At 43.2% G+C, this 27175-nt stretch overlaps 1 protein-coding gene across 4 annotated transcripts in view; it reads right to left on the bottom strand.

Annotated features, from left to right (window-relative positions):
• Positions 1-27175, bottom strand: part of DENND11 (DENN domain containing 11) — a 53646-nt gene that overhangs the window by 15892 nt on the left and 10579 nt on the right. For all 4 annotated transcript variants that reach the window (XR_003679699.2, XR_003679697.1, XR_003679696.2 and 1 more), the window contains exons 2-4: positions 15450-15549; positions 14345-14503; positions 2679-2832 (exon numbers count right to left, since the gene is read on the bottom strand). Coding sequence is in view for 1 of the 4 variants with exons in the window: in XM_028489660.2 (XP_028345461.1) it covers positions 2679-2832; positions 14345-14503; positions 15450-15549 (413 nt within the window). In the remaining 3 variants the exon portion in view is untranslated. The remainder of the gene's footprint in view (positions 1-2678; positions 2833-14344; positions 14504-15449; positions 15550-27175) is intronic.

The raw sequence follows: 27175 nt of genomic DNA, 5'->3' as shown, positions 1-27175 counted from the left end.
GCCTGCGGAAGGGCTGCCCCCCGAGGGGCCCCGCCTGCCCCCTGCCACTCCTCTGCCACCACGTCCCAACTCTCCACAGCTGCCCTCCGCCTCCAGTCACACCGTCTCGAGAAATCCTCGCATCCTCTGCTTCCCTCCCTTCTCCTGACTCTTCCACCTCGGCCCCCGCCGGCCTCCGCCCGCCAGCCAGACAGAACAGAGCCAAAGCCCCTCAGGTTCTTCTCAGCGCCCACTGCTTCGCCTCACGCCCTAAACGCGTGCTTCTCCTGCACGAAGGCCTGGCAGGGTTTTGTCCAAATGTGTCCTGGGCCCTAGAATCCTAGAGTAAACCAGCAGTCCTCAGTTCTGCCTGTACTTATTTATTCATTCATTCATGGACACGTGTGCCTTCTGGCAAGAAGCATTTCCCACGTGCTCGCTTTGTGCCCTGAGCTAAGCAGTCTGGCTCCCACAATGAACAGAAGGCCAGGCCCTGCCCTGGCACGGTTTACAGGCTGGCGGCAGAGGCGGGTGCACAAGCCCTTAAAGGCCAGGCTGATGCGAGCCGCGATCGGGGTGTGGGGGCGGGGGTACTGCAGGAGGGCGTGCGGAGGCCTGCAGGTACGAGAAGCAGCCCCTCCTGGGCCCGGCGAGGGGCCCTCCTCACTTCGGAGAGAGGCGGCCCCGCAGACTGTGCCTAGACCCTTCTCCGGCCCAGCTGCACAGCGCCACTGATATCTCTCCTGCTTTCGCTCCAAGCCATTTCCCTTCTCGTGGCCTTGGAGCTGCTTCTCTTGACTTGCACAGTTCCCACCTCTGTTTTCCCTCTGCGCTTTCATGCCAGGTACGCTCTACTCTTCCTGTTCCTCCACCATTGCTGGCAGGCAGCCTCCAAACCCCCAGGGACGTCCCCACCTATTGGTGTTTATGGCCTTACGCAACCCCCTCTTCCTCTTGAGGAACTTGCTTTTAACCACGAGAATGCGGCAACATTGCAGGGCTGTGACTTCCACAGTTAGGTACAAAGGATTATGACTTCCATCTCGCCAACCGTCTTGTTCACTTGTTGGCTTTGACGAAGCAAGCTATCACGTTGGAGAGACCCACTGGGGGCAACAAATAGTCCGCAAGGCGCTCCGTCCAACAGCCCTCAAGGAACTCCATCCTCCCAACAACGACGTGAGCTCAGAAGTGGGTATTTCCCCGGTCAAGCCTTCAGATAAGACCCCAACCTTGACTGCAATCTCATGAGAGACCATGAAGCAGAGGACCCAGCTAAGCCATGCCTGGATCCCTGACTCACAGAAACAAATATGTACTGTTTTAAACCATTAATTTGGGGGCAATTTGTGATGCAGCAACAGATAACTAATATAGGGTGGTAGCCACTGTCTGTATTTCTAGTGTTTAGGTTATCTTGTTACCTTTCTGTGCCTTTGGTTTTCCAATTCCTGTATTACCAATGCCCTGTATTGAATTAGTTTGAAATATCTGACATAGTTTGTGTTTTCCTAACAAGACCCTAACTGGTACTTATTCAGGTTCAAATTCCGTGGTCTAGTATTTAAGATTCTCTACAATCTGATTCCAACCTATGTTTCCAATCCTTTCTCTCCTGGCCAGCTGACATTGAAGTTCAATCCCAGTCAAACTATTCTGCTCACATCCCATGAACTTGCCCTGTGCTTTCTCACACCCACGACCTCACAAAGGCAGTGGAGTGGGGTAAGGAGTGAGCACTGGCCTTGGCATCAGGCCTGTGTTTACATCCTGGCTCTATCTCCTACTAGCTATAAGGCCTTAACCAAGTCACTGAACCTTTATAAACCTCAACTGGTTTATCTGTAAAACATGGATTAAAAAAAAAAAAATCCACTTTAAAGAGTGCTGCAACAGGTACTGATAAATAGCCAGCAGAATGTCTAACTCACAGAAGGTGCTGACAAAGTGATGGACCACGGTCCCGACTGTTGCTCATGCCTTCCCTGAGTCTGGAATTAGCTCCCCTCACTTTCCCCCAGCCAAATACTTCAAGGACCAACTCCTCTTCCAAGATGCCTTCCCAGAGTTCTCTAGAACTCATGGCATAATTTCTCTACCAGGGAGCCTCAAATTTCCACTGAAGTATCTTGTGACCACCTGTAGGGGATGGGAGATAGGAAGGAGGAAGAGGAGGATGGAGGAGGGGGGATGGGGAAAAAGGAGGAGGAGGAGGAGTGATCTCTGTACCCTCCCAATGCCTAACACTTGGCTGGGTGTTTTGTTAATGGTAAATAAACATATTCCAGTATTTACAAAGTACTTCAGAAAAAAAATACACAGTAAAGGAATACCAAAACTACTGTAACTAAGAGATATCTTAACTGCTCAAACTCTTCATCTTTAGCTCAAATGTCTGCCTTTAAACTACCTGAAGCCATCACTAGAATCAGGTCCCCTCATCCCCCTGGAGTCCACCACAACTGGCCTATCAATACGGCTTTGCACCATGAGTACAGAAGTATTAGAAAGCATATTAGTCTAAGATAACTTGCCTTATGTTTTAAAAGAATCAAATGCTTAGGTTACAATCCTATTCTATCAAAAGCAGACTTTGGGCATTAGCCCAAGACACAATTTCCTTATTCATTAAAACAATAATCCACAACTGCTGTCCCCAGACCTAAGTCCGGGGCGGTGTGAGAGCTTGGCTGACCTACCTTCATCTCGGGGTACATGTATCGGTGGATGGAAGGCAGCCAGTAGACAGGGGGCAGGCTGCCACCTCTCCCCGGACTGGTGTGGAGCACCCCCTTCTTGTCCTCGTAGAATGCAGCCAGATGAGAGTAATGTCCCGGTGTCTCCAGCTGGTGTCTGCACGACACACACGCACAGTGAGAAGGGCTCTTCCCACAGACCTGCCACTCACTGCCTGGCCCCAGGGGAAGTAATACTTTGGTGGGGGAGGGGAGGGCAAAGGCCTGGATAAACTGAAAGACCCCCTTCTTGAGGTCGCCTAGAACGCCTCCTTTGGTGTTACAGAAGCTCCTTATGAGAAACTCTAACAGGCTCTGAAACTCCCCAACAGTGCTGTGGACGCAATCTCCTCCTCCTGGGAAAAAGGAGGAATTAACAGACTGTAACTAATGTCTATTGTTCTCGAGCAAAGGATGCTTCCCAGAGAAGGGGTAACTTGGAAGACCACAAATTCCCTGCTTGAAAGCTGCTCTCTGTTTAGAAAGCATGCTCGTGTTCCTGCTTTGCTGATACAAAAGAATAAGACGAAGAGTACCCCTCAATGTCTCAAATAACGGAAAACAATTATTCGATGTCACGAAGGACTTATAATTTTTCCACCAAGTAATAAAGCAATAAAACGCTCAGAATCTCTTTTTTTCCCCACCCTAGCCTGCTCGGGTGGCAGAGACTTGGCCGTGGGTAGTTCTGTCACCCCCAAATCAAGAAAGCAACATTGAGGCCCTGGAGCATCTAGACAATGGAGAATCCAATCCTGTCTTCAGGTCAAGCACAGGAGGACCGTGGGTACCATACTGGCACTATGATTACTGACAGCCCAATGGGTTGAATTTTAAATGAGGCCATAATCCAGTATCAACTGGTGTCTTTATGAAAAGGGGGAATTTGGATGCACACACACACAAGAACACCATGTGAAAATGAAGGCAGAGATCAGAGTGATGCATCTACAAGCCAAGGAAGAGCAAAGACTGCAGAAGATAGGAGAGAGGCAATGAATAGATTCTCTCTCAGAGCCCTGGGGAGAAACCAAGCCTGCTGACACCTTGATTTTAGACTTCTAGCCTCCAGAACTGTAAGATGATACATTTCTGTTGTTCTCAGTCACCTAGTTTTTGGTACTTTGTTAGAGCAGCGTTAGGAAACTAATATAGGGAGAAATAAAAGGCACTAAAACCTTTTTAGTCCATTTAAATTTCTTTAGAACCCTATAATTTCCATTCTCTTACACTGAAAAAAAATCAAAATATAGGTTTACTGAGCGAGGGGAGGCATCGCTAATTACGGTTGGCCCTGGTACAGTGATGGCTGAAAGGCAATGATGCCCCCAACCTGTCATTGCCGGCTTCCTCCAAATGCTGACACAAACTCAGATTCAAGATTTGCACAATCCAACCGGTACCCAGCTGCTCCTCAAACATCTCTGCTCCGGAGGGACGTACAGCTCCTCATGTCAAGGCTACGGCTGCCACTTCTTCCCTGTGAGATCTCGGTCAAGCTACTGAGCTTTTCAAAAGCTGCTTTTTTTCCCCCTCCTTAAAAACACAGATACTAGTAACACCGCGATATCATTTTGAGGTGTAAATGGAGTTAAGCAGAAAATGGGCCTCATACATCTCAGCCCCTCAAAGAACACTAGGTTCCTTCCTCCCTAGCACATGGGGCAGAGTCTATCCAGATGCACAGGGAGGGCTCAGAAACAGTGGGTAAATGGGGAAGATTCAGGCCAAGCCCTGGAAGAGAACTTCAGGCAAATTTTCATTTAAAAAAAAAATTAATTTATTTATTTTTGGCTGCATTGGGTCTTCGCTGCTGCACGCGAGCTTTCCCTAGTTGCAGCGAGCGGGGGCTACTCTTCGTTGCGGTGCGTGGGCTTCTCATTGCGGTGGCTTCTCTTGTTGCGGAGCACGGGCTCTAGGCGCACGGGCTCAGTACTTGTGGCTCGCGGGCTCTAGGCGCACGGGCTCAGTAGTTGTGGCTCGCGGGCTCTAGAGCACAGGCTCAGTAGTTGTGGCGCAGGGGCTTAGTTGCTCCATAGCATGTGGGATCTTCCCAGACCAGGGCTCGAACCCGTGTCCCCTGCACTGGCAGGCGGATTCTTAACCACTGCGCCACCAGGGAAGTCCCAAATTTACATTTTTAAAAAGAAAAAAAAATCATCAAGTACACCCAAAAAAGATTACAAAAATAAACTCTCCTCTGAGTGACAGCTCTCTAATTTGGGGGCTCCTATACATTTTGTTTTAAGCTTTGCAAAAGGAGGCAGTCGTGTGATGTACTAACAAATGACCTTGGGGGTATATGTGCTTATAATCATTTCTTTCACTCTTACGGACTTTCACACGCTAGATGGGAAATCCATGGGGGCTAAGCTGTGCCTGACGATTCTGATGGCCGACTTCAGACACCCTTCAGGGATGTGTCAAAGGGATAAAAGCTTGATTACTACAAAATAACACATAGACAACTAAGTTCAAAGGTGTTTTCATTAGGACCTAATTTCCTTAAAAAGAACCGTGGGAAGCATTTTATTGTATTTCTAATACTATGTTTTGGCTACTATTTTCTAGGTTCCTTGTTGATTTGCCTCTGAATTAACTGTCTTACCTGTTTGACTACATTAAACTCTATACTTGAACCAAGATTCTAAAGAAAAGCTCACTATTAAGTTAGGGTCTCTTACACAAAAAGCTAGTTTCAGGATCCTGTCCTCTGACAGCCTATACACTGGCTGATGGGACAGAACAAGGCAATCATATGGAATAAAGAACAGGAACACAGACATAAATATAAATCGGTAGTTCCCGGATAAATGTTAAACAACCGTTTTATGAAAGCCTCAAATTTTGAACACTATATAGATTTTGCAATAAACAAGACTGATTATCAAAGTGTAACACCAAGATAAACCCAAAGGTACTGAAACAAGGCTGAGAGTGTTGGAAGATAAGCTGGGCTTCAAAGATGATTCAGGAGGAGGCCTTCCTGGTGATCTTATCTACACAGATACATGGATTAAGGAACACTGCCCAAGTATCTGTAGAAACTGCCCAAGAGACATGACATGTAAAAATGAGAGAGTAACCGGCACAATATGCGCTACTGACCTGAAGCCACGGGCTCTGGGCCAGATCAAGGATTCCCCTGAAAGACCAGAGACACTGGGGTGCTACGTAAGCCCACAGCTCCTTCACTGACACAACATAAGCTATGTATCCACGCTGATGCCCACTGCAACTAACCCTCCCTTCCCCACCACACCAGGCAATAATGCACCCACTGTAAGTATCAGAGATGCCTCTGTACAGCGATGACACTTCATCACTCCTGTGTACTCATTACTGCTCTGCACCAGTCTGTCTTCTGGCCTTGCAAGTACAGAAGAACAGGCATTCCCACTTGCTGCTGGTGCAGGTACAACACGGTACCACCTTTCTGAAGGGTCACCTGAAATTTGTATCCAATTGTACCCTGTATGTACCTGCAACCCAACGATTCCATTTCTAGGAACGAGGCCTAAAGATCTGTATATGGATATGAACATTTACCCATAAGGATACTCAGGTTCACGGTGGTGAAAAAAAAGAAACCGCCTAAAAGCCCAATAACAGTGAAACAACTGAATAAACTGTAATTCGTCTATATACTGAGATGTTATGGAACCACCAAAATGACGATAAGGGCTATGATTATTCATGATCATTGAAAGGTTAACATACCTTTCAGTTAGAAAATTTAGATACTGAATGACCTCAACATTCTTTTTTTTTTTAAATTAATGTGTATGTACACATTTATACATGGTAAAAAGACCAGAAGGATATAAATGTGAACACCACATATGTCTGGCTAGTGGGATTACGTTCTTTTTTTCCCGTTAGCCTTTGTCCATTTTTCAGTTTTCTGCAATAACTCTATGTTAATTTTATATTTAGTCTTTTTAAACTTTTCAATATGGAAAATTTCAAACATAAACAAAAAGTAGAAAGAAGAGAATAATAGACCCCATTATCCACCACTTAGTTTCAACAATATTTTATCAATATGGTTACATCTATATCCTATCCGCCTGCCCACCCACCACTCTTTTTCCTGAAATGTCGTAAAACAAATCCCTTATAACATTTTACCCATAAATATGTCAGCATACGTCTCTAACTAATAAAGTCTATTTAAAAAATAAAATAACCACCACGGCATCATCTTGCCTAACAAAATAATGTGCCTTAATCCACACGAATATCCAGTCCACTTTCAAATTATACCAACTGTCCCTGAAATGTTATTTTACAGTAGGTTGTTTGAATCATGATCTAAGCAAGGTCAAAAATGTGGTTTAAAATTAATCCTTTAAAATTATATAGGGGCTTCCCTGGTGGCGCAGTGGTTGAGAGTCCGCCTGCCAATGCAGGGGACACGGGTTCGTGCCCCGGTCCGGGAAGATCCCACATGCCGCGGAGCAGCTAGGCCCGTGAGCCATGGCCGCTAAGCCTGCACATCTGGAGCCTGTGCTCCGCAACGGGAGAGGCCACAACAGTGAGAGGCCCCGCGTACCGCAAAAAAAAAAAAAAAAAAAAAAAATTATATAGTAGTTCTCCAATATCTTCTGATTAATAAGAAATAGTCATAGAAAAGACTCTCTAACTAGGGAGATATCGAAGCCAAGAGTTATGGATGAAATATTAACAAATAACGTTAGGATATCATAAGAAAGAATAAATATAAAACATGGATTCAGTGTTTTCAAAAATCAAGTCTAGTTAATTTATATAAAAGTCATTGCTGCAGTCAAGTATCACCCCTGCCTAGACCTGGGCTTACATCACTACGCTTCTTTCTGTTCCTCATACCTTCTCATGCAAGCCCTTCTCTCATGTTACCCCGAGCCCTCTTTAATCACCAAACTGCAAAACCATTCCAGCTATGACTCAAAATCTAGAAGCCATAGGAATATTATCGAACTCAAGGAAGAAAAACATCTGCATGACAAAAAGCAATGTTAAAAGACAAATGACAAAGTGGAAAAAATATCACAAAGAACAAATCTCCCTATTACACAAAGAACTCCTAGAAATTAATAAGAAAAAACCAACGATCAAAATATAATGCAGCAAAGGCTCGGAACAGCTCACAGAAGAGGAAAAATAAATGACTCAAACGTGTATGAAGGTGCTCGTCCTCACTCCTAAGAAAAATGCGAATTAAAATTATACTCATGGACCGTGTTTTACCAATCAGAATGCCAAAAATCCACCAGTTGTATTTTTGTGTGGGCAATGCTGGGAGGAAACAGCATTCTCTTGCATTACTGTCGGGCATGTAAAATGGTACACTCTCCATGTAAAGCAATTTGACAATATCTATTACAATTACAAACACATATGCTCTTTGAATCACCAATTTCATTTCTAGAAATTTAATGTACACATATACTACTCATGTGTGAAACTATACTTGCTCATAGGTATTCAGTGCAGCCTCATAACAGCAAAAGACTGGAAACAACCAAATGTCTATCAGTAAGCGACTTGATAAAGCAAGCATGGTTCTTTTACACAGGGCACGTAATACAACTGTGAGAAACAATGGAAGAAGCTCTCCATGTACTAATATGAGAAGATCTCCCAGATATATTGTTGAATGAAAAAGGCAAGGTGCAAACAACATGTATAACATGCTACCTTTTGTATAAAAGAGGGAAAATAAGAATATACATTGATATTTGTATATACACATACACAAACTTTGGAAAGATACATGGGAAATCAGCAGTGATTACTGGGATTATTGGACGGATATGGGAACTGGGTGAAGACTTCATTTTATGCCCGTGGTTGAGACTGCCACTCTCTTCTTCCCTTAGTAACAGAACCTTCCAAAATTTAGCTGGTCACATGGCCACCCAGTTAAGGACCCCATTTCCTAGACTGTCTTGCTGCGAGGTGTGGCTAGAAACTAAGAATAAGTCAATGAAATGTGGGCAGAAGCGATGTGTTCAATTTCTGGGATTCCTGTGTGTTTCCCCTTCCTGCAAGACCTAGTAAAGGTGAATCAACTTTTACCATGTGGGTGAGGACAATACTCTAGCAGATGGCAGGATACAAAACAGAAAGACTTGGGTCCCAGAAATGACCCAGTGGAACAAAGCCATCTACCACACTGGACTACTTCCCTTCCTCTGGGATTGTCATGCTAGAAAAGCTGTACTTCTACCTTGTTTGAGTCACTGTATTTTGGGTTTCTTTGTTATAAGCAACTTAGCCTGGATTTGAGCTAAAGCAGAAAATGATATTTAGGAATGATTTACCATAGCATCAAAAACCACATTGTAGCATTGGCTTAGTAGCTAGAAAGGGAAGATCGCTAAAAAAAAAACCACACACAAAAAAAACTTTGCTAGAACTTCAACAACTTGGAAGACAGGCCTTGTATCATCTGAACTTGTAACTTTAAGGGAAGCAGTGAGAAACAGAGCACTGACAGCTCCTTGATGTTTTTAGTTTTTAGTAGTTTTCATCTTACTACTACAAAAGCAAGATGAAAATAAGCAAGACTTGGTCAGTTTGCAAGCAGAAATGGTGGGATATACAGCGTAAGGGTGTACATTCTGAGTTCTGCAATATAAATTGAGACTTGAAATATTTGGGACCCCACGGGACTGAAAAAACCAATTCCTCTGTACCCAAAAAGCAGGAGATACGCAGCACTATTTACAGTAGCCAGGACATGGAAGCAACCTAAGTGTCCATGGACAGATAGATGAATGGATAAAGAAGATGTGGCAAGTATATACAATGGAATATTACTCAGCCATAAAAAGAAACAAAACTGAGTTATTTGTAGTGAGGTGGATGGACCTAGAGTCTGTCACACAGAGTGAAGTCAGAAAAACAAATACTGTATGCTAACACACATGTATGGAATCTAAAAAAAAAAAAAAGGTTCTGAAGAACCTAGTGGCAGGACAGGAATAAAGACGCAGATGTAGAGAACAGACTTGAGGACACGGGGAGGTGGAAGAGTAAGCTGGGACAAAGTGAGAGAGTGGCATGGACATATATACACTACCAAATGTAAGATAGCTAGTGGGAAGCAGCCGCATAGCACAGGGAGATCACCTCGGTGCTTTGTGACCACCTAGAGGGTGGGATAGGGAGGGGGGGAGGGAGATGCAAGAGGGAGGGGATATGGGGATATATGTATACGTATAGCTGATGCACTTTATTATACAGCAGAAACTAACACAACATGGTGAAACAATTACACTCCAATAAAAATGTTAAAAAAGAAAAAAAAAAAAAAAGCAGGAGATAAGAACTTCTCTCAAAGCCTCTAAGAAACTCTCCCAGACACGGGAGTCTGCTCATTTATAAAGCCCAGATTTAGGCTACAGTCTCAAGGTAGTTGCCATTAAAACCAGGGAAAGATAGATAGGCCAAGAACAGTGATCAGAAACTAGGCCACCATCTACTGACTGAAAAACTAAGACCCAGAGGAGATCGTTGGCAGTGGATATTTTTACATGGAATCGAGTGGAAGCAAACAGACCAAGACGCCTTTTCAGTTTTTGAGGGATCTGTATTGTCACATTCTTGTCTACGGCCATACCACCCTGAAATTGCCGGATCTCATCTGTATTGTCATGTTCTTGGCCTATATAAGCCGCTGACTTCTCAACCCTTAAAGAAATCACTAGACCCCCAAATCCATACCAGAAGGAAACATGCTCCAAAGCCATGCAGCTTTCTCCAATGTTCACCAATGCCTGCTTCAAAAGTGGCTATGGCACAAAATGGATAAAGAACCCCCAGAAGGCAAAGCCAGGAGCCATGGAGGAAAACGGCCAAGGGGACTGCAGTGAGCAGAACCAAGGTGTAGCCAGGAGCACAGTGCTCTGTGAGGACAAGGGGCCTTTGCCATCCCTGCTCAGCAGCATTTCATTATTATTATGGACTAACGACTGCTCATATTATTTCTCATTCTTCTTTTTCAAATGGGAGCTTGTATTGTGGTTCCTTTTCTACTTCTACATTGCAATTGGGAGGTGGGAATGGAGGACGTGACTGTCTTTTTTTTTTTTTTTTTTTTTTAAATGACACGTTCACGGGCTTCCCTGATGGCGCAGTGGTTGGGAGTCCGCCTGCCGATGCAGGGGACGCGGGTTCGTGCCCCGGTCCAGGAAGATCCCACGTGCCGCGGAGCGGCTGGGCCCGTGAGCCACGGCCGCTGAGCCTGCGCGTCCGGAGCCTGCGCTCCGCAACGGGAGAGGCCACAGCGGTGAGAGGCCCGTGTGCCGCAAAAAATAATAATAATAATAAAATAAAATAAAATAAAATAAAATGACATGTCACTTTAAATTTTTAATTTATTGATTTTTGGCTGTGTTGGGTCTTTGTTTCTGTGCAAGGGCTTTTCTCTAGTTGCAGCGAGCGGGGGCCACTCTTCATCACAGTGCGCGGGCCTCTCACCGTCACAGCCTCTCTTGTTGCGGAGCACAGGCTCCAGATGCGCGGGCTCAGCAGTTGTGGCTCACGGGCCCAGTTGCTCCGCGGCATGTGGGATCCTCCCAGACCAGGGCTCGAACCCATGTCCCCTGCATTGGCAGGCGGACTCTCAACCACTGCGCCACCAGGGAAGCCCGTGACTTCTTTCATAGATTTCCAGGATAAGAGAACCATGTCCTGAATGCCTCAAATCACACAGAAACCCTGGATTTTAGACTAGAAACATTAACCAGATGAGACTCTATGATGCCTCGGGGTGGGAGGAATGTCCTCTATGTCTGGGAAGAAGAGTACACACGGATACCCAGGTCGCCAGGGGGACAAACTGAAGCAGAGGCTACTGTAATTTCCTCCAAATCCATTCTTCTCTTCTTCCTGTTTGCAACAGGAGCCCCTGAATTTTAACTGGTCACAAGGTCACCCAACTAGAGACCACCTTTCCCAGTGTCCTTTGCTGTCAGGTGTGTCTTTGTGATTGAGGACTTGACAATGGGATACGAGAAGTGATGTACGCCACTTCCTGGTCCTTCATTCCTCCCTACGGGCTGGAATGCAGATATACTAGTGGTGAGCAGCTTCAAACAGGTGAGAAGAACATCTTAGAACACAAAATCACTCTTAGGATATGGTAGAATAATGAGAGAAGCAGCGTGGGCCCTGAATTGTGGGGACAGCAGGCTGCTCACCCTGACCACCCTCCTACTTCTAGAACATTACATGGGGAAGAATCTTCTGTCTTAGTTGAGCCACTGTATTTTGGGGCCTCCGTTATCACCAGTTAGCCAGGACTCTAATATAATACCTCCTTATAGTTTTTGGCTTTCGAACCACGAGAATGTATTGCCTCCTTGCGAAATTAATTTTTCAAAAGCAGTAATAATTTTTTTTAAGTGTCAAGATCCCAATAAAAATGTTTTTTTAAAATTCGATGTTACTTCTGAGACACAAAACTGAGGAAATATTTCAGATACAGAAAAATATGTATCACGGCTCCAAAATGTAGAGGAGCAGTTAAAACAATTAGAAGCATGCTAACAGCTTAACCATAGGGAATAATCGAGTAAACTAATGGGACAGCTCTAGCACTAAAGAGCTATTAAAATAATCATCAAAATGAAAAGTATGGAGGACAATGGGGAGAAAACATATACATAACTGGTGTTCCTGAAGAAGGGAAAATGCAGAGGAAAAGTTGAGTATTTTATTGCAGAAAAAAAGGTTCCTGAAATTAAAAATAAATGTCATATCTATAGATAAAAAGGGACAAACTATCCCAGAAAAAAGCTGTTCAGAAACATCACAGATAAAGAATCTACAGGGATCTAGACAAAAGAGACTTCTCTGAAACAACCAATATCGGAATATTGCTGCGCAATATTTACAGCATCCTGAGAGGAAGAAAGAAAAGATTTAAGGATCTTATACCCAGCCAAGAGTAAAGGTAAAAGACCAATACTATCAAGCATGCAAGATTTCAGAGAAGACAGCGCCCACGATCCTTTCATGAAAAAAAAGAAACAAAAGATGTTTGATGGCAAAATCTAACCAACCAAGAAATAAGTCACGGGCTCTGGAACGTAGCAAGCCACAGCTAAGCCCTGGATGTGGCTGTAAACATATAACTGAGACTTAAGAATCATGGGAATTGTGATTACAGAACTAAATGTAATAAATCTCACAGTATATGAAAGTTGAGAGGTAAAGTCGGGGAGGGCTTCTGGGAAGAAGTATAAGATACCTGACTGTCTACAACTAAAGCACAACCTAAAAACACCAATGGCACCTATACAAAGATTTGTGCACTTTATTATATATACGTTATTTCTCAATAAGAATGACACTGTATCTTCATGCTTTGCAGTCTTTTTTCTTAACTCTGGAGGAACATTCCAAGAAATAACATATCTTACTGTGAAAAAAATATTAAAGTGTGACAATTCCTTCAGTTTCACTTACTCTTTTTCTCTGATATATAACAAATAAATTAAATATATTTCAAACTAGCCTATTTGATAAAATTAAATCTTCATAAAATATTAATCCTATTTTTGTAAAATTGTCTATTTTAGAATGGCATTCGTTGAATACTGACAATGGATATCTCACTGGGTGTTAAGATTTGGAAGAATTGTTCAAATTCATTTGTACGTTCACATGAATTTTTCAATAATAAACATTTTTTTCCCACAAGCAATTTCATATTCTTTCAAAGATGATCAAGATAGATTACATCAAAAATTAAAATAACAATTACTTTTAAACACATATAAAAGTATGTATGTCATATGGTGCCAAGTATGTATATATTATTTTAAAGTACACACACACACACACACACACACACGGGACTTCCCTGGTGGCGCAGTGGTTAAGACTCCACACTCCCAATGCAGGGGGCCCGGGTTCGATCCCAGGCCAGGGAACTAGATCCCACATGCATGCCGCAACTAAGAGTTCACATGCCACAACTAAGGAGCCCGCCTGCCACAACTAAGACCTGACACAACCAAATAAATAAATAAATATTTTAAAATAAATAAATAAAGTACACACACAGGCATACCAGAAGAGAGGCAAATGTGCTAAAATTTTAACAGTGCTTCAGGGCTTAGGGGTAGATTTTTCCCTTCAAAATCTGAAATAAAATTAGGTTAATCACATGATGAAAAAAATATGAATTAATAGTTTTGCAGCTTCTGTTAAAAATTCCCTTCCTATTAACCCCAATGATAATAATTACCTCCAATAATAAATGATTAGGCTTAAAAAAAGTTGAGAGTCTATTTGCCTGGGGCAAGGAGATAATTATTGTGGTTTAAGGTAAGCCAAGATCACGTCAATGTCAACAAATTAATTCAACAAAATTGATGACAATATTAATATAAGCTGAAAGCAAAATCTACCCCAGCTTTCATTCGAGGATGAAGAATCATTTATGCAGGACGCTGGTTGAAACACGAAGACCACCACCCGAGGTGTGAGACACAGCCATGGATGTTCTTGGTGAGGCATCTGCTGTTCTGACGGACGGCCTTTAACCCCGAGGGCTCATCACAGCACACCAACTGGCAGAGCCCTGCTGCCTCTGCCCTCCCTGCACCCCACCCCGTATGTAAGCCACATACCGAACTTGGTTCTCCAGGAAGTGCATGTACCGGTACAGCAGGGTGTAGGATGGAGAGAGGATGCCCACGGATTTCATCCGGGCGCCACGCTCCAGCTCGCTTTCCACAGGCATGTTGGCGAAGCAGGCCAGGCCAAAGAAGGGCCCCTTTCGGAAATAGCTAAAATAGACCCAACGTGTAGCGTGGCTCGAAATCAGAGAGAGAAATTTCATTCTTCTTTGTGTTTTGCCTTTGAGATGCAGTTGCGAACAAAAGACATAACTGCGTCCAGGGCTCTACATGAGAAAACTCAGCCTGAGAAAAACCTTTTTTAGAATCTCAGGGGGACTCTCAGCCCAAGCCCCTCAACCTCACAGATGGGACAACCAAGGCTCAGAGAAATTGTGGAACTCTCCAAGGGTCATCCCGCTGGAGCCAGGACTTGATCTCTGCAAAGCCTGCTGCTGAGCAGCCCAAGACCCTGGATACAGCCTTTCTCCTCCTGCATAACAACGGACCTGATGGGGGGGGACCTCTGTTTCATTAGCATAAACTGTGTTGGTTCTCTCCTCACTTCCTGAGTCTCTGATATTTTAAATAGAACCGTGGACCAGAGCTGTCACTTTGTTTCCTTCCCCTTTCTCACACTTATGTCTGTCATGGTTTCAGCCCAATGAGAAGATGAAAGCTACTCCATCACCCTTACATTCTCTCAATTTGCTCCTCACAAGAATCTTAATTACACAGGACTACAAACTGGCCTTACTTAAAGCTGGAATTTCAAGTTTTAGCACATACGTGTCTTAAGTTAACCCAAAGGCAACCGAACCTCTACTCCTTTACTAAAGCCAAACCTCAAGCAAGGCCCGATCATCTCTTAGGAAAGGAGAGAACCGCTATGGCAGGAGCTCTTAACATTTCTGGATCATGAAACTCATCGAGAACCTAATGAAAGCTTGGGAACTTCTTGCTAGAAAACCTGATATAAAAACACAAACCAGTATATATTTTCAGGGCATTTACACACACTTCCTGAAAATGCCCCGATGAGAGCCCTTATTCTCTGGGGGAAAGCACAGAGTGAGAGGAAATGGTACAGAGAAGCCTTGCAATCAGCAGTACTTACATGAAATCAGACTGAATTTTATGGGACCCACTGGCCATAGACTTGAACTCAACGCCTTCAAGGTCAATATCTTGAGGTAAGCACCATTCCACCATGTTTCCTGTGGGGAAGAAGGGAGGATACAAGTTTAAAAGAGATAAAATCAATCAAAGGGCTAAGTGCACATGGCTTCGGAGTAAAGGTACTACCGACTTGGCCACCAGGACGCTCAGGTGGCTCATCCCTCCACCGCCTACATGCCAGCAGAGTCCCTGAGTCATCCCGAGGGCCAGGAGAGGGGTGGTGAAGGCACCTCCGATCTCTGCCTTCCAATGAACACAGTTCTTCCTAGCGAGGCTGCTGGCTTTGGTTCTCCCATTCTGCTTGGCCACCTCCAAATCTCCTTCCTTCTGCAGCCTCACTTCTAAGTGCATGTTTTGACGCTCTACCCCCATTTCCTCATCTCGTAATCTCTCCTTAACCCCTCAAGATCCTGCTTCCATCTTGCCTTTTTATGGCCACTAATGACTCTGACAAACCCCCAAACTCTTTTTAATTCGCATTTTCATTGATCTCTTTGTGGCATTTGACAATTCCTCAAAAATGTCTCCCCTTTTTCCCTTGACTCCCATGATAGAATACTATTTTGGTTCTTTTCCTTCTTCTCTGATCAAATGTAGCTCTGCTTCCTTCCCTAAGTCTTTCTCCTCTCTCCTCAAAATGAGGCTCTTCTCCAAGGTCCAGACACCAGTTCTTTGCCTGCAGAATTTAAGGGCTCATTCACGTATCCCTAATTACTGAGTTTCTACTGAGCTAGATGCTGGAGCTACAAAGTCAAATAAGACACAGTCCCTGACCTCAAACAGACTAGATTCCAGGGACAGATACGGAGATAAACAAGGAGACCAGTGATTACAGTTCTGGAGGCTGAGGGTGGTGGCGTGTGGTAAATTCTATGACAGAGGATAACATGGGATTTTAGAACGTAGCAATCACAAGCAGCCATCAGATTGAGGGAATCAGAGAATTTCACAAGAGCAGTGTTTCCTAGAGGCTTGAGAGAATGCTACAGAATATGCCCTACTGTTTTCTTGCATATTCAAAAATTTTCCAAATAAAAATATTAAGATACTTGTAAGATTTCACTTTAGAACAAACTTCTCATCAACACCTCAAACCCTAATTTCCCAGGCATTAGAAATACCATTAATAATCCCAGAAACAATGCTTTCAGATAATTGTTTGGGGCATCAGAGGTACCGCATATCAAGTCTACCTGGACACAACCCAGCCTCCGAATGGGGCGGACATCCCAGGCAATCAGCCTCTCCTATATTCAGCAGCCTAAGGCACTTTCAAGTAGTTTCTTTTCGAAAGAGGACTCATAAACTCAAACAACTAATCAATGGGCTAAAAGAGAAAGCATGAAAAAAGGAATTAAGATTTCACACAACAGAAAGGCTGGAACAACGTTGTACCTGTCAGGGTTAAAGACAAGAAAAAGCATGCTGCGCGCTGAATGAGGGGTGAACGTGGGGAGAAAGGTAAGGTTCCCCCACGTTCCTGTCTTTCCGCTAGCGTCCCCGTCTACGGTCTCCTCGGTCCGGTGGCTTTCACCCTGTGCTGTGCATCAGGACACCCAGGAAGCTTACAAAGGTGCTGACCCTCACCCCAAATCTACACGATCATGAAGTGCGCCCCACGGGTGCTTCTGCTGACAAGCCTCCTGCGCACACGGTCCTAACCCTTCATGACGGCAACAGAGGGTCACCTGCGACGGACCCTCTGGCTGACTCTGTCCTCTCACTTACCCGCTTCTTCTAGTACTGCTGCCTTGCTCCCCGCCCCCACGCCACTCCATGCAGGGTTCAACTCGTTCTTAGTTCCTTTCCTCTAACCCAGCCTGTCCACGACCACTCAATGACTTGTTAAAACTTGAATGGACCTAAACTTTGTGCCGAAGGGTAAGTTTAGAAAAGCGCACAGGTCATAGCTAGGCCGCACAATGAGTTTTCCCAGCAGGAACATACCTGTGTGAGCAGGACCCAGATCAAGAAGCAGGACATGGGCAGCAAGAGAGAAGCCTCTCTTCTGCCCCGTCCGAGTCATTACCCCTCTCTCAAGGCGAACTATTATCCTGACTCCTAACACGATAAATTACCTTTGCTGTTTTTGAAATTTAGAACAATGCAATCATAGTTTGTATTCTTTTGTGTCTGTCTTCTTTGGCTCAATATGTTTTTGCAAGATTCATCCATGCTGACGCATGTAGCAATAATTTCTTCATTTACTATTTCCATCCTATGCATGTAACACAGCTTACTCACCTATTTAACTGTTGATACACATTTAGCTTACTTCTTATTTGAAGCTATCACAAAGAGCACTGCTGTGAACAATTCCATACTTGTCGTCTGGTGACTACACGTGCGCTAGCTTGGTAATGCGTGACCCGGCTGGGCTGATTCACATTTCTCAGAATTCCCATTTCCGTTTGAGACTGGGGAGGCGAAGCGAAGCAGTGGCCATGTTGTGTTTATGTCGGAAGGCCAGTGTGAGGGCATCAGGTAATTCATGGGCGTTGCTGCTTATCTTGCAGGCTCATCCCACTTCGGGGGTGGCTGCCAGGCCTGCTGCCCATGGATCCACCTTCCCTGGATCCTCTGTCAGCTTCTCTGACTCCCACCCCAGGCGTGTGCTTAGTTCCATAATGAAGGGCCTCAGCTTCATCAGGTCAGGGCACCGCATCATTAGAACAGGAGGCAGTGACACACTGACCTGGGTCCCCACCCACCCTCATGAGTTCCAGCTTGTTCTCCTTCTTCTCAACTTTACTCTCTTCTTCCTAACTGTCCGCTCAGGAGACTTCAAGCTCCACCATCAAGGCAACAGCTTTGCACAGACTTTCTAACCAGCTCCCACAATTGCACAAGATCAAATCCCTGCAATAAATCCCTTTATTTATCTCCCAGTGGTTCTGTTTCTTTGATTAAACCTTGACTTTGACTGACACAATATGCACACATTTCTGTTGACTACATTCCTAGCAGTGGAACGGCTGTAAAAATGTTTGCATCACTGCAAACTAAGGAAACTTTAATAATTCCCAAAGCAGTGTTTTCCAAAGCTTAGGTGACTAGGGCTTCTGCAAAAAACAAAATTTGTAAAATGGGATTTTGGACAAACAATCTTTGCTTAGGTTAAACAAAGACAAGGGCTTCCCTGGTGGCGCAGTGGTTGAGAGTCCGTCTGCCGATGCAGGGGACACGGGTTCGTTCCCCGGTCCAGGAGGATCCCACATGCCGTGGAGTGGCTGGACTTGTGAGCCATGGCCGCTGGGCCTGCGCGTCCAGAGCCTGTGCTATGCAGCGGGAGAGGCCACAGCAGTGAGAGGCCCGCATACCGCAAATAAAAAAAAAAACAAAAAAAAAACAAAGACAGACATGTTCCTTTACTGCAGAACTTCTCAGAGCCTTTAATGTTTCTCTACATTACGAATCTCTATGAGATCAATACCATGCTAAATGTTTCCAAAATTATTTGGCCAATAGACCATTTTAAGGAGCATCTTAAGGGCCAAATTTTATAGAAGGCTTTTTTTTTTTTTTAAAGAAATACCAGTATATTAGGGGCTGCAAGTTGACCCTTAGTACATACCACTCCTCCTTTCTTATAGGGAATAGGACCTCCTATTCTTAGCCTGGCATATGGCTTTCCAAATGATGACTATGTTTCTCTGTACCTTCTTGCAAATAGGTATGGCTACACAAGTAAATTCTGGCCAGTGGGATATAGGCAGAAGTGAGGTGTGTCTTTCCAAAATGTGCCTTAAAGGGAAGGAGTATGTAGTCCCTTCTTCCATCCTGCTGCCTGGCATATGGATGTGGTGACAAGCCGTCTTGAATCATACAGGTGGGGGCACCAGCCCACATATCAAGGAGGGGATGATGGAGCGAGAGCCAACTTGAGTCTAGGTCCTTGGATGACCCCATGGATATGAACCGGCATTCCAGCCCTGGACCGGCTATCTCCTGTTAAGTGAAAACTAAACTCTTATCTTGATTAAGTCACTGCTAATTTGGGTCTCTGGTATTCATAGCCAAACATACGTCTTCTTACTTAATACAGCTGATCTGAAGAATAAAGCCCCCAATTCCTCAGCCTGGTCCTCAAAGCTTCTTTCTTATTCTTCTGTGCCTGGCCAATCCTCATTGTATAGGAACTGAAAGAATGAGACGAAGTGAATGACACCAGCTAGTTACATCCTTCACTTCTAGATGGATGCAGGCCCCTCTAGGTCGGGAAGAAAGGTCCATCAGGGTCAGGCTGGTGAATCACAGAATGGAGCATGGACTCCAGAACACCACTCCGGGAACAGCTCTTTATCGCACAGGAAGAACATTTCTGCTGACACACTCCTTGAATGAAAGGAAAGTAGATAAAGCTACTGTGGCCCTCATCCCAGCCTAATACAATCATTGTCTTAGATGTCTGTCTCACCAGGAGACTGGACTTCTTAAAGGCAAGAACTCTGCTTGTTTATCTTTACATCCCAACATAGCACAGTGCTTAGCACAAGACAGAATGGACATTAAAAACAAAAACAAAGCAAAAACCCAGCTTTACAGAGGATATGCATGTTTTTAAAAAGCTAGTAGTGATGATATTGTGGTTATGTAGAAAAATGTCCTTCTTCTTAGGAGGTTTATATTCAAGCATTTAGGAGTGAAGTCACATCTGCATTTACTTTCTTTTTTTAAAAATTAATTTATTTTATTTACTATTTTTTATTTTGGGTTGCACTGGGTCTTTGTTGCTGTGTGCAGGCTTTCTCTCGTTGCGGTGAGCGGGGGCTACTCTTTGTTGTGGTGCGCGGGTTTCTCATTGTGGTGGCTTCTCTTGTTGCGGAGCACGGGCTCTAGAAGCACAGGCTTCAGTAGTTGTGGCACGCGGGCTCCAGAGCGCAGGCTCAGTAGTTGTGGTGCATGGGCTTAGTTGCTCCGCGGCATGTGGGATCTTCCCAGACCAGGGCTCGAACCCATGTCCCCTATATTGGCAGGCGGGTCCTTAACCACTGCGCCACCAGGGAAGCCCTGCATTTACTTTCAAATGGCTGAGGAAACAAGTTTTTATCTGTATTTAGTCAATTCTAGTACAATGCTTGTTGAATTTGTGCCAACACAATTGATATATTAAGAACAATGTGCACATAGGGAATTTCACATTTGCTAATGCAATGGATTCAATGCAATCTCAATGAAAATCCCAATAAGCTATTTGTGGATATTGACAAGTTAATTCTAAAGTTTACATGGAAAGGCAAAAGGCCGAAATTAGCCAATACAATACTGAAGAGAGCTAATACTGCCTGATTCTAAGACTCACTATAAAGCTATAGTAATCAAGACAGTATGGTACTGGCACAAGATTAGACACATAGATCAATGGAACAGACTAGAGAGCCCAGAAATAGACCCATGCAAATACAGTCAACTGATCTTTGCCAAAGGAGCTAAGGTAATACAATGGGAAAAAAGATAGTCTTTTCAACAAGCGATGTTAGAACAACTGGATATCCATACAGAAAAAAATGAATCTTGACCCAGACCTTACACTTTGCACAAAAATTAACTCAATATGAATGGTATACCTAAATGTAAAATGCAAAATTATAAAACTTCTAGAAGATAACATAGGAGAAAATCTAGGTGACTTTGAGTTTAGCAATGAGGTTTTAGATAAAACACCAAAAGAATCATCCATGAAGAAAAAATTGGTAAGTTATACTTCATTAAAATTAAAAACTTCTGACCTGTGAAAGACACCATTAAGAGAATAAAAAGACAAGCTAATGATGGGGCAAAATATTTGCAAAAACATATCTGATAAAGGCTTATATCCAAAATAAGAACTCTTAAAACTCAACATTAAGAAAACAACTCAATTTAAAAAATGGACAAAAGTTCTGAACAGATATCTCACCAAAGAAGACATAGATGGTAAACGTGCATATGAAAACACGCTCAATATCACATATCATCAAGGAATTGCCAATTAAAACAACGAGATCCTACTACACACCTATTAGAATGGTCAAAATCCAAAACGCTGAAAACAACAAATGCTGACGAGGATGTGGAGCAATAGGAAACCTAATCCATTGCTGGTGGGAGTGCAAAATGGTACAGACACTTCGGAAGACAGTCTGGCAGTTGCTTACAAAACTAAACATATTCTGGCCACATGATCCAGCAATCATGCTCCTTTGTATATTTATCCAATGAGTTGAAAACTTAGGTCCACACGAAAGCCTGCACGTTAATGTTTATAGCAGCTTTGTTAATTGCCAAAAACTGGAAGCAACCAAGATGACCTTCAAAAAGGTGAATGGATAAAAAAAACTGTGGGATATCCATATAACAAAATACTATTCAGCAATAAAAAGAAATGAGCCACCAAGCCACAAAAAATCATGGAGGAAACTTAAATGCATACTGCTAAGTGAAAGAAGCCAGTCTAAAAAAGCTATATTCTGCAAAATCCCAACTATGTGACATTTTGGAAAGGAAAAACTATAGATAGTAAAAAAGATTGGGGGTAAGCAGGGATGAATAAGCAGAGCACAGAGGATTTTTAGAGCAGTAAAACTATTCTGTATGATACTGTTATGGTGGATACCTAACATCATGCATTTTTCAAAACCCAGAGAATGTACAACACGAAGAGTGAACCCTTATGTAAACTATGAACTTCAGATAAGAATAATATATAAATATTGGTTCATCAATTACAACAAATATACCACGCTAATGCAAGATGTCAATAACAGAGGTAATGGGGGGGCCGGGCGGGCAGGTAGGGGAAGAGGGTATATGGAAACTCTGTACTTTCTGCTCAGTTTTCCTGTAAACCTAAAATTGTTAAAAATAAAATAGAATTTATTAATTAAGAAAGGTAATAAATTAATTAACCTAGGTTAATTATCCAAGGGGTAGTAATGATATTGTGGTTATGTAGGAAAACGGCCTTATTCTTAGGAGATTTAAACTGAAGTATTTAGAAATGCAATGTCATGATGTCTGAAAGTTACTTTCAAATAGTTCAGAAAAAAAAAGTATATTTATACAACCTCAGCTCTGCTATAATGCTGGCCAAATTTGTTCCAAAGCAATCGATATGTTAACAATTCACAGGGAATTTCATGTTTGCTGATATGTGGTTTTGATCTCAAGGTTCACAATGTGAACACAGAAAACTGCACCCAGCTGTAGCACTACACAAAACGCATCCCCACACAACATTCAAACATCTGCCTGCCACCTCGGTTCACCATGTGTGTTCTGAGCCACACTTATCTCCTCTAGTGTTACAACTTCCCATCCAATTTCACAAAGCCCTCTTCCTCTGCTTCATTATAATTCACAAGCTCAACCTTTCCAACACCCACCTTCGTATGCAAACCGCAGGTCTTTTTTAAGGTAGAGTGCCGTATTTTGAGTATCGATGTATTTCTTAATTATTTAACATATGTACAACCGTCCTACCACTTTTATTATGTTCCTATCTTTCTTTAGTGTGTCACTGACAGTGTTTTTGAGTGTAGTGCCCTCACCCCATCTTCCCCATAAGCCCTGTGATTTTTACTGCGTGATTTGCTTAGCACAGTGGTTTTTAGGAATGCGTATTTCACATTATTGTGGAACTGACTTTAGATAAAGCAAATATGGCAAAATGTCAACAAATGCGGAGTGACACATATAGCTAAGTCAGGGATATATAGGTTTTCACTGTACTATTCTTTCAACTTTTCTGAGGTTTAAAAAATGTCAACATATGAGAGGGAGACAAGATGGCAGAATAGAAGGACTTGAGCTTACCTCCTCTCATGAAAACACCAAAATCACAACTAACTGCTGAACAACCAACAACAAAGAAGACTGGAAACTACCAAAAATGTATTCTACATCCAAAGACAAAGAAGAAGCCACAACGAGACAGCAGGAGGGGTGTTTTCACGATATAATCAAAACCCATACCCACCAGGTGGGTGACCCGCAAATTGGAAAATAATTGTATCGCCTAGTTTCTCCCACAGGAGTGAGACTTCTGAGCCCCATGTCAGGTTCCCCAGCCTGGGGGTCTGGCATTGGGAGGAGGAGCTCCCAGAGCATTTGGCTTTGAAGGCCAGCAGGGCTTGAATGCAGGAGCTAAAAAGGACTAGGGGAAACAGAGACTCCACTCTTGGAGCGTGCACACAAGGTTTCATGTGCACTGGGACCAGGGCAAAGCAGTGACTCCACAGGAGCCTGGGCAAGACCTACCTGCGGGTTGTGGAGGATCTCCTGGGGATGCAGGGGTCGGCTGTGGCTCACTGTGGTGGCAAGGACACTGGCGGAAGAGGCCCCAGGGAATATTCATTGGCATGAGCTCTCCCAGAAGTCGCCATTTTGGTACCAAGACCTAGCCCCACCCAAGAGCAGACAGGTTGCCTAAAGTCATCCTGAGTGCACAGCCACCTCTAAACACACCCCTTGACACAGCCCTGCCCCCCAGAGACAAGACCCAGCTCCATCCACCAGTGGGCAGGCACCAGTGCCTCGTAGGCAGACTGCCTAAAGACTTCCTGAGCCCTCAGCCACCTCTAGACCTGCCCCTTGACATGGCCCTGCCCACCAGAGGGCCAAGACCCAGCTCCATCCACCAGTGGGCAGGCACCAGTGCCTCCCACCAGGAAGCCTGCACAAGCCCCTGCAACAACCTCACCTAACGGGAGTAGACACCAGAAGCAAGAGGAACTACAAACCTGCAGCCTGAGAAACGGAGACCACAAACACAGAAAGCTAGACAAAATGAGATGGGAGAGGAATATGTTCCAGATGAAGGAACAAGATAAAACCCCAGAAGAACAATTAAGTGAAGCGGAGATAGGCAACCTGCCTGAAAAAGAATTCAGAGTGATGATAGTAAAGATGATCCAAGATCTTGGAAAAAGAATGGAGGCACAGACCAAGAAGATACAAGAAATGTTTAACAAAGAGCTAAAAGATTTAAAGAACAAACAGAGATGAACAATACAATAACTGAAATGAGAAATACACTAGACAGAATCAATAGCAGAATAAATGAGGCAGAAGAATGAATAAGTGAGCTGGAAGAAAGAATGGTGGAAATCGCTGCCGTGGAACAGAATAAAGAATGAAAAGAAATGAGGACAATCTAAGAGACCTCTAGGACGATGTTCATCACACAAACATATGCAGTTATAGGGGTCCCAGAGGAAGACAGAAAGAAAGGGTCTGAGAAAACATTTGAAGAGATAATAGCCGAAAACTTCCCTAACATGGGAAAGGAAACACTCAAGTCCAGGAAGCGCAGAGCATCCCACACAGGATAAGCCCAAGGAGGAACATGCCAAGACACATATTAATCAAATTGACAAAAATTAAAGACAAAGAGAAAGGGAACCCCCATACGATTATCAGCTGATTTTTCAGCAGAAACTGCAGGCCGGAAGGGAGTGGCCTGATATGTTTAAAGTGTGAAAAGGAAAAACCTACTCTACCCAGCAAGGCTCTTGTTCAGATTCAACAGAGAAATCAAAAGCTTTACAGACAAGCAGAAGCTTAGAGAATTCAGCACCACCAAATCAGCTTTACAAAAAATGCTCAACGATCTTCTCTAGGCAGAAAAGAAAAGGCCACAACTAAAAATAAGAAAACTACAAATGGGAAAGCTCATAAAATAAGAAATAAGAAAATTACAAATGGTAAAGGCAAACATACAATAAAGATAAGAAATTATCCACAAATATGGTATCAAAACCAGCAATTGTGCAAAGAGGTGAGTACAAATGCAGGATATTGGAAATGCATTTGAAATTAAGGGACCAGAGACTTAAAACAATCTTGGACATATATATATATATATATATATATATATATGTCTATACATACATATATATATATATACACATATATAGACTGCTATATCAAAACCTCATGGTAACCACAAACCAAAAATCTACAATATATACACACAGAAAAAAGAAAAATCAATCCAAAACGATAGTCATCAAATCACAAGAGAAGAGATCAAAAGAGGAAGGGAAGAAAAAAGACCCACAATAACAAATCCTAAACAATTATCAAAATGGCAGGACTTCCCTGGTGGTCCAGTGGTTAAGAATCCACCTTCCAATGCAGGGGATGCGGGTTTGATCCCTGGTGGGGGAACTAAGATCCCTCATGCCACAGGGCAACTAAGCCCATGCGCTCTAGAGAACCACAACAAGAGAGCTCATGTGTTGCGACTACTGAGCCCATGCACTCTGAAGCCCGCGTGCCACAACCACTGACCCGCGCACTCTGGAGCCCGCATGCCACAACTAGAGAGCCTGCACACTGCAACTACTGAGCCCGCGCACCACAACTAGAGAGAAGCCCGCGTGCTGCAACGAAGAGCCCACATGCTGCAACAAAAGATCCCACATGCCACAACGAAGATCCCACGTGCCGCAAGTAAGACCCAACACAGCCAAATAAACGATTAACAAAACAGCAATAAGAACATACATATCGATAATTACCTTAAATGTAAATAGATTAAACGCTCCAACCAAAAGACATTGATTGGCTGAGTGGATACAAAAACAAGACCTGTATATATGCTGTCTACAAGAGACCCACTTCAGATCTAGGGACACATACAGACTGAAAGTGGGGGGATGTTAAAAGGTATTCCATGCAAATGGAAATCAAAAGAAAGCTGGAGTAGCAATACTTTCATCAGACAAAGTAGACTTTAAAATAAAGATTGTTACAAGAGACAAAGAAGGACACTACATAATGATCAAGGGATCAATCCAAGGAGAAGATATAACAATCATAAATATATATGCACCCAACATAGGAGCTCCTTATATATTAAGGCGAATGCTAACAGCCATACAAGGAGAAACTGACAGTAAAACAATAATAGTAGGGGACTTTAACACTCCACTTACATCAATGGACAGATCACCCAGACGGAAAATCAATAAGGAAACACGGGCCTTAAATGACACATTAGACCAGATGGACTTAATTTATATGTAAAGGACATTCCATCCAAAAGCAGCAGAATACACATTCTTCTCAAGTGCACATGAAACATTCTCCAGGACAGATCAGATGCTGGGCCACAAAGCAAACCTCAGTAAATTAAAGAAAACTGAAATCATACCAAGCATCTTTTCCAACCACAATGCTATGAGATTAGAAATCAACTACAAGACAAAATTGCAAAAACACAAACACGTGGAGGCTAAACAATATGCTACAACAGACCAATGGATCAATGAAGAAATCAAAGAGGAAATTAAAAAATACCTAGAGACAAATGAAAATGAAAGCATGAAGATATAAAACCTATGGGAGGCAGCAAAAGCAGTTCTAAGAGGGAAGTTTACAGCAATGCAATCTTACCTCAGGAAATCTTACCTCAAGAAAATTCTCAAACAACCTAAACTTGCACCTAAAGCAACTAGAGAAAGAAGAACAAACAAAACCCAAAGTTAGTAGAAGGAAAAAAATCATAAAGATCAGAGCAGAAATAAATGAAACAGAGACAAAGAAAACAATAGAAAAGATCAATGAACCTAAGAGCTGGTTCTTTGAAAAGATAAACAAAATTGATAAACCTTTAGCCAGACTCATCAAGAAAAAAAGGGAAGGGGCTCAAATCAATAGAATTAGAAATGAAAAAGGAGA

This window comes from Physeter macrocephalus, chromosome 5 (genome assembly GCF_002837175.3).
Source record: "Physeter macrocephalus isolate SW-GA chromosome 5, ASM283717v5, whole genome shotgun sequence".
Lineage (NCBI taxonomy): Eukaryota > Metazoa > Chordata > Mammalia > Artiodactyla > Physeteridae > Physeter > Physeter macrocephalus.
The sequence above is the reverse complement of the archived record's forward strand: the minus strand, read 5'-3'. Positions and strand labels throughout refer to the sequence as shown.